The 8,392-nt window shown below is 39.4% G+C and overlaps 2 protein-coding genes across 2 annotated transcripts; both read right to left on the bottom strand.

The window, feature by feature from the left end:
- LOC110698245 lies at nt 1-2,650 on the bottom strand. The gene is made up of 5 exons (XM_021875643.1): nt 2,482-2,650; nt 1,545-1,915; nt 1,259-1,457; nt 480-1,069; nt 1-93 (listed from the first exon to the last, which is right to left on the bottom strand). Exons 1-5 carry the CDS (start codon nt 2,648-2,650, stop codon nt 1-3), a joined length of 1,422 nt encoding a protein of 473 aa, XP_021731335.1.
- A 150-nt stretch (nt 2,651-2,800) lies between these two features.
- LOC110698244 lies at nt 2,801-4,130 on the bottom strand. Its single transcript, XM_021875642.1, has 2 exons — nt 3,795-4,130; nt 2,801-3,652 (listed from the first exon to the last, which is right to left on the bottom strand). The coding sequence occupies exons 1-2, from the start codon at nt 4,128-4,130 to the stop codon at nt 2,801-2,803; spliced, it is 1,188 nt and encodes a 395-aa protein (XP_021731334.1).
- Nucleotides 4,131-8,392: the final 4,262 nt, after the last annotated feature.

The raw sequence follows: 8,392 nt of genomic DNA, 5'->3' as shown, positions 1-8,392 counted from the left end.
TCAATTATCTTGTGATGGTGTCGAGAGTGTAGTCTCCACTCTTTCATCAATTGGATCACCTGCTCGATAGTGCTTCACTCTTTGGTCGTTCACCTTAAAGATATCCCCATTTTTATTCCATAGTTAAATAGTACCATAAGGATAGACTTTACAAACCTTGAATGGACCCGACCACCTAGATCAAAGCTTACAAGAAAACAGTTTCAATCTTGAGTTGAATAAAAGGACTTGATCTCCTTCCTTAAGTTCTCTTCTCACAAGACCCTTATCATGCCACCTTTTGGTCTTTTCTTTGTATGACTTCGTACTTTCATAGGCTTCAAGACGGAGCTCATCTAGCTCATTTAATTGTAACAATCTCTTTTCACCCACTGGTTGAGCATCGAAATTTAAACTCTTAATAGCCCAAAAAGCTCGGTGTTCTAGCTCGACTGGTAGGTGGCACGCCTTTTCATACACAAGTCTATATGGGGTTGTACCAATTGGCATTTTAAAGCCGTTCGATATTCCCATAGTGCATCGTCAATCTTGACCGACCAATCCTTTCTTGTCCTTGCAATCGTTTTCTCTAGGATAGATTTAATTTCTCGATTGGACACTTCAACTTGACCACTAGTTTGTGGATGATAGCCAATGGCAAGCCTATGTTGTACTCCATATTTCTTCAATATCGCTTCGAACCAATGCTCTAAGAAATGTGTTCCCCTGTCACTAATCAACACATGTGGTAAGCCAAAACGAGGGAAAATAACTTTCTTGAAAAACTTACTTACCACACGAGCATCGTTGGTTGGAGTAGCAATTGCTTCAAACCACTTTGAGACATAGTCAACGACTACTAAAATATATCGATTTCCATAGGAAGAGAGGAATGGTCCCATGAAATCTATCCCCCACATGTCAAACAACTCGACCTCGAGTATGTTATTGAGTGGCATCTCGTGCTTCCTTGAAATATTACCGGTTCGTTGACAACAATCACAAGCCTTGACATATGAATACACATCCTTGAACAAAGTTGGCCAATAGAAACCACATTGTAAAATCTTTGCGGCCGTTTTCGTAGGACCTGCATATCCACCACAAGGTAAGTCATGGCAATGAGAAATAATGTTGCTTACCTCTTCTTCCGGAACACATCTTCTGATCATTGCATTCGCACATAGCCTATAAAGGAATGGATCATCCCATAAATGTCGCCTTGCCTTTCAAAAGAATTTCTTCTTTTGTTGAGACGAGTAGCCGTGGGGTAGTGTACCTGTGGACAAGAAGTTAGCTAAATCAGTATACCAAGGTGATTCAATTTTAGAGAGTGTTAATAAATGTTCATCAGGGAAAGAATCATCAAAAGGGAGGTCGTCGCCGTCCCCATTATTGAGGAGGAGGCGAGAAAGATGGTCTGCAATGACATTCTCAGCCCCTTTCGTGTCCTTTATCTCAATGTCATAATCTTGCAACTGAAGGATCTAACGAATCAACTGTGGCTTGGCGTGACTTTTACTCATTAAATATCTCAATGCTGCACGATCTGTGTGAATTATTACCTTTGAACCAACTAGGTAAGAATGAAACTTGTCTATTGCATAAACTACCGCTAGCATCTCTTTTTCAGTTGTGACATAATTCATTTGAGTAGGGCTAAGAGTTTTACTAGAGTAATAAACAACATGAAGTTTTCCATCCTTTTGTTTCCCCAAAATGGCCCCTACCGCATAGTCACTAGAATCACACATAATCCCAAATGGTAGTGTCCAATCTGGGGGTTGCATAACAGGAGCGGAGATCAAAGCTTCCTTCAACCTGTTAAAAGCCTTAAGATAAGCATCAGTAAATACAAATGAGGCATCCTTGGCCAAAAGCTCAGTTAGAGGTCGAGTGATTTTTGAAAAATCATTAATAAATCGTCTATAAAATCCTGCATGACCAAGAAAACTCTAAACTCCTTTTACAGAGTTAGGAGGGGGTAGTCGCTCAATTACCTCTATCTTTACTTTATCAACCTTAATACCCTTATGTGATATCACATGGCCTAGAACAACTCCCTGTTGTACCATAAAATGGCATTTTTCCTAGTTCAAAATTAAATGACTTCTTGACATCTATGGAGCACCTTTTTCAACTTTTCAAGACATACATGAAAAGATGTTCCATAGACAGAGAAGTCATCCATAAAAACTTCCATTGAATTTTCAATAAGACTTGAGAAAATTGCCATCATGCAATGCTGGAACGTGGTTGGAGCATTACATAATCCAAATGGCATTCTTCGATAGACTAAGGTGCCATAGGGACATGTGAAAGTGTTCTTTTCCTAATCACATGGACGGATGAGAATTTGAAAGAAACCAGAGTATCCATCCAAGTAGCAGAAAAAGGAATGCTTAGCCAAACGTTCAAGCATCTGATCAATAAAGGGGAGGGGAAAATGGTCCTTTCGGGTGGCCTTATTCAACCTTCTATAACCAATACACATTCGCCAACCTGTAACAGTTCTAGTGGCGATTGGCTCACCCTTGTCATTCTTGACAACGATCATACCCCCCTTCTTTGGAACTACTTGTACATGACTAACCCACTTACTATCTGAGATAGGGTAAATTATTCCTGCAACAAGCAATTTAAGAACCTCTTTTTTGACTACCTCCATCATATTTGGATTAAGTCTTCTTTGAGGTTCTATAGAGGAGGCATGATCGTCCTCTAGAATGATTTTATGCATACAAAAAGAGGGATTAATACCCTTAATATCAACAATGGTATACTCAATAACACTTTTATATTTTCTCAGAACAGTGAGCAATTACTCTAATTTTGTGTCACTAAGCTCAGCATTAACAATAATAGGATATTTATTATTAGGACCAAGGTATGCACATTTAAGAGTAGAGGGAAGGGGTTTCAACTCTACCTCGGGAGGCGTAGTACTCTCCCTAAAACTCGATGCACTAAGGACTTCCTTCACTGAAGCGGTGATTGGATTGGCTTTTGCTTCCTCAAGTAGCCGTGTGTACTCCCTTGTTTCCCAATCTTCATGATTGGCACTCCCCATTAACACCGTTTCAAGTGCATCATCTGTTTTAATCAAGGGAAGTTGATCACGTTGTAAATCATCAAGGACGTCCACTTGACAAATAGTCTCTCCCATGGAAGGAGTTCCCATAGCATTCAAGAGTGAATACTCTATTTTCTCGTCGCCTACCTCAAAAGTGATTTTACCATTCTTCATATCAATGATTGCACCTGCAGTGGCTAAGAATGGTCTACCAAGAATAACAGGAACATATGCATCCTCCTCCATCTCCATCACAACAAAGTCATATGGAATAAAGAATTTTCCCACACGAAGAGGAACATCTTCAAGTACACCCAAAGGAAACTTAATTGACCTATCCGCAAGTTGTAAAGATATGCGTGTAGGATTTAGTTCACCCATTTGAAGTTTCTTGCAAATAGAGAGCGGCATAAGACTCACACTTCCACCAAGGTCACATAGTGCCCTGTTGATCTCTATGTCTCCAAGTTTCACCGGAATTGAGTAGCTACCCGGATCGCCTAGTTTCTTAGGAAGTGTGTTTTGCAAAATTGCACTACACTCTGCAGTCAACGCAAGTGTAGCATTCTCCTCAAGCTTCTTCTTGTTAGAGAGAATATCCTTTAAATTTTTTTGCATAAGATGGCATTTCGGATATTACATCTAAAAATGGAATGTTGATGTGAAGCTTTTTCAGAATATCAAGAAATTCTCCATACTTTTTCTCTAACTTAGCTTGAGTCAACTTTTGTGGAAAAAGAACCTGTGGCACATATGGAGCAAGTGGTGGTGGAATCGATGCCCTTGGCTCTTTCTCAATCACACTAATATCAACTTCCTTCTCATTTGTGACTACCTCTTCAACAACCTCCTTTGATGGCTTCCTTACGGGAGGATCTTCCAACTGCTTTCCAGTCCTTAAAGTCATGACATTCATATGCCCCTTTTGTGGTTGCTTTGTTTGACTTGGAAAGGTACCTGGAGTCTTTGAAGATTGGCCAACTTGATGAGCAAGTTGACTTATTTGATTTTCCATGAGCTTGTTCTGAGTTTGTAGTTGTTGGATGGAATTGTTTGTTGCGGTAATGAAGTTCTCCATCATTATATCAAGGTTGGTTTTTTGCGGAGGTGGTTGCATAGGTTATTGGACTAGAGGTGACCTTGCTTGGAAGCCAGGTGGTGCATTATAATTGTTGTTTCGAGGTGGTGGTGGAGGAAGATTTTGTTGGGCTTGGGTATTCTTGTAGGAGAAATTTGGATGATGTTTCCACCCTTCATTATATTTGTTTGAATAAGGGTCATATGGCCTTTTGGAATTCGAAGTGTAAAATGCATTGGCTTCCTCGATCGACATCTCATTCGAGTTTTATGGACAATTAGGTGCAATGTGACCTTGTACATTACACATTTGACAAGTTTCAGGTGAGCTAGAAAATGATCCAGCTTGGAGCTTGTCAAACTTGCTTGTCAATGCCTACACAGAACTAGTCAAAAGAGTTAGAGCATCAACATCAAATTTTCCTCCCTTCTTCACACTATTTCGGCCTCCTGGATGATAATTGTCATTAGCTGCCATCTTCTCAATTAGCTCCTTCGCCCCAGTTGGGTTCTTAGTCAAGAGAGAACCCCCAAATGCAGCATCAATATAGATTCGGAACTCATGAGTTAAGCCATTATAGAAGGTTTAGATCAACATCCATTCAGGAATACCATTGTGAGGGCATTGTCTCTGCAATCGCTTGAATCTCCTCCATGCTTCATATAGGGACTCATCATCTGACTGCCTGAAAGTAGATAAGTCGTTTCTCAACCTTACAGTCTTTTCCTATCCCAAGAACTTGACTAGAAAATCTTTCACCAGTTTATCCCATGTTTTAAAAGAGCCAGTACCCTCATCTCTCAACCATTCCTTTTCCCTATCCTGTAATGAGAAAGGGAAGAGGCGAAGTCTAATAGCATCATCTGTAACACCATTTAACTTCATAGTATCGCATTTCTCCAAGAAACTATCAATGTGACTCACTGGGCAATCATGAGGTGTGCCTGCAAACGAATCATTGGAGATGAATTGAATGAACCGTGGTTTCAATTCAAAGTTTCGAGCAGTAACGGGTGGTTTGACAATGCTAAAGAGGAGTCCGGTTGTTGTATCAGGAATACCGTACTCCAAAAGAGATTTTGTTCTTGGGTAGTCCATGTTTTTATTGTTTTGATTTCTCCTTCTTCTTCTACCTTTTCGTCTCCTTGCAGTTGCTTCGATTTCAGAATCAAAAGGTGTTAAATCGTCTGACCCTAAACGTCGTGTTTGTATGCAACAAAGAACTAAAATCAGAATATAAAAAATACAAGAGACAATAGCCAAAGCAACAAAAGATTTGTAAAAACAAATCACGAATAATTAGAATGAAACCGTTAGTCCCCGGCAACGGTGCCAAAATTTGATAGGCGGTCGCACACCTAACAAAATTAATCTAACAAGACCACTACTATGTAGATAGGCAAGTAAGGATCAAATCGCAAGAGACTGTTGGTTTGACTAATTAAACAGACTCAAATAAATACTAAGCAAGTAACAAATATAATAGTGAGAAATAATAACTAAAGAGCTAAATAAAGATATTAAATTTAGTAATATAATAAATCAAATGCTAAGAACATCCAAGATTAAGCATCACCACGAATACAATTAATGCAATAGTCGTTCTACCCTTAACATATAATTCAATTGATTAACGAGGAAAAGCTATCCCTAAATGGTACCAATGGTCTCTCCCGAGTTATCAATGGCTTCCCTAATCACAATCAAGCCTACTTCCGTGGAATCATGTAAATTAAATACTTTGAGCACAATACTCTAACTTCCTAATATTCCACTCAACTAATCCCGTGATGAACTTCAAATCGTTAATTGATTTATTTAAACCCGTTAAAACCCAACTCCCGTTGCGATTGAAACAATGGATTAATAACAATACTAATTATCCCTAATATAGTATTGGCATGAGCAAAATCAATTAAGCAAATCAATTGCAGTTATCATTAGTGAAATTAAAGAATTAAGTCATGCATTAACCATATTCGGGTTCCTCTAGATCTTGGAATAAAGAAACTACTCACCCATAGTCATGAATTCAAGAATGATATTCAATAACGAAAACATAATTAACAATAATAAAATAAGAGAATTGAGAGAAGAAATCAATACTTGGAATTAATTATGAAATCTTAAAGGCAAAACCCTAGGATAATAATGTAGAAGAACGTAATACCAAAAAACTCTATATTAATATATGTAAAGGTGATAGATAAAAGACTATCTAAAACCTCTTTATATCCTAGCATAAAACTAGGTATTTCTATCCTAATAGGACTCCTAGATGCTGCTTAAACAGGCTGCCACAGGTGGGTTGTGGCACGGAGAAAACCGCCACAACTAGGCCGTGGAGCGGGCTGTCTTTGCTTCCCCTTTGCTCCAATAATAGACGCCCATAACCAGGTTGTGGCCAACAGGTAACACGCCACAACCAGGCTGTGGAGTAAGCTGCTAGGATGCTTTAGAATGCTAAAAATCCTCCATATAAAGAAGTATCTCGTGATAAAAACAAATTCCACGCAAATCGAGCCCTATTCCTACAAAAACAAAAACAAACAAACTGAGAAGAGCAATATCGAAATAGGAATAATAATAACTCAAAATGATTAGGAGAATGAAGAAAACACAGTAAAACGTGACCAAATATCGCATATAAATCGTGTATAATATTTTGTTATCAACCAACAACAAGCAAGCTTGCTGGGCCACGCTAGCTGCTGTTAGTGCTAGCACGCAAGGCCTGCTAGCTTGCGCACAACAGCCCGCAAGTGTGCAAGGCTTGCTGGTGAGGCAAGCAGCAGTGTGGGACTTGCTGGCCGACCTAGCCGAGAGTACAAGGATACCAGCAAGGCAGCCGCCAGCTAGGCTTCACCTTATTGGTGTATTTGGTGGCTTGGGGAGTAAGAAAGCAAGTGGTCCTCCCTTGTGGTCCTCACCTAACCGTCCCATAGGATTTCCACTTGTTGTTTGATTATTTGTTTTGTGCATTTTAATTTATTTTAGAATTAAATTAAATGTAATTATTTCTTAACTTTGCAAAAGTCCCACATTGATGAAATATCAAGGGGATGGAGATACTTATCCTATAAATACACAAGGCTTACCTTGGGAATAAATTGCAAGAGTTGAACTATATAAAAGGCATCTGCATTGAGAAAACCTTATAAAGAGATCCTCTTGTTAGTAGTTAATATTACCCTAGCCGGTAATATTGACCAAAGTTTGGGCACGCAGGTGGACCTCGTTGGAGGAGTCGCATTTGAGGCTCTAGCTCCGTTCGTGGGTTCATGTTCGTGCTAGGTTGAAAACACGCTTCAAGGGTATGAACGTATTTTCCCTCCTCTCTCTCTCTTTCTCTCTTTCATTCTCACTCTCTCTCTCTCTCTCTCTCTCTCTCTCTCTCTCTATTATGTGTTTATTGTTTTATTAATTATATGCATGTTTTAGTTTAGTCGCCTTAATTTGTGCATGGGTCCTTGGGCGAGTTTTGGTTTCGCGCGATGTTCGCACACTTTGAAACCCAACACTTATGAGAAGTCTGTTTCTAGAAATAGGTGGTGCCGTCTGTGGGGATCGAACCCACGACCACGTCTTCTTCGTCTTCTAAGCCCGAAAATACTACTAACAATGTAAGCCGGTACGACTTCAATGAAGTGCTAGCTCTTGATGCTCCTCTTCCTAAGAAAAGGAGAACTTACACTCCTTTGGGAATGACATATGACGTTGACTTTGATCACCTCTACAGTCAAGGCTTGATTACACCTATTGGACCATTCCTAGAGCCAAAACCTGAAGAAAGGAGTGCCAAGTGGAATCCCAATGCCCACTGCAAGTTCCATCAAGGAAGGGGCCACACAACCGAGCAATGCTGGAATTTGAAGGATGCTATTCAAGATCTAGTTGATGCGAACAAATTTCCTGTTCCTCTAGGAGGCAAGAAGTAATGAAGACAAGGCACACGACAAGTCTTTCGTGCAAGATTTCATGCTTTCTTTCTTTTTTATTCAATTCCATTCCCCATATTATGTCTCGCATAGGTTTTCCATTTCGAAGTTTCTATGTGTTTGTTCACCTTTTCCATTCATCAAATGAGCATTTTTTTCCTTTACATCTCGAACATATCACTTTTCATAAAAAAAAAGCAATCAATCGCCGAACCAAACACAAGGTATACCAATGAATTGAGGCACCTTTGCAAGCACTTTTTCTTCCCGTGAATTATTCAAACACATATTCAATTATTTCATTAACCATTTTGAGCCTCGTCT

Source organism: Chenopodium quinoa, unplaced genomic scaffold (genome assembly GCF_001683475.1).
Source record: "Chenopodium quinoa cultivar QQ74 unplaced genomic scaffold, ASM168347v1, whole genome shotgun sequence".
Lineage (NCBI taxonomy): Eukaryota > Viridiplantae > Streptophyta > Magnoliopsida > Caryophyllales > Amaranthaceae > Chenopodium > Chenopodium quinoa.
The sequence above is the reverse complement of the archived record's forward strand: the minus strand, read 5'-3'. Positions and strand labels throughout refer to the sequence as shown.

Coding starts and splice junctions, on each gene's coding strand:
- LOC110698244 (XM_021875642.1), bottom strand. CDS start 4,130: ATGGAGAACTTCATTACCGCAACAAACAATTCCATCCAACAACTACAA. Junction 3,653..3,794: donor TTGCTCCATATGTGCCACAG/GTTCTTTTTCCA, acceptor AAAAATTTAAAG/GATATTCTCTCTAACAAGAA.
- LOC110698245 (XM_021875643.1), bottom strand. CDS start 2,650: ATGATGGAGGTAGTCAAAAAAGAGGTTCTTAAATTGCTTGTTGCAGGA. Junction 1,070..1,258: donor AGCTAACTTCTTGTCCACAG/GTACACTACCCC, acceptor GTGGATATGCAG/GTCCTACGAAAACGGCCGCA. Junction 94..479: donor CGGCTTTAAAATGCCAATTG/GTACAACCCCAT, acceptor GATATCTTTAAG/GTGAACGACCAAAGAGTGAA.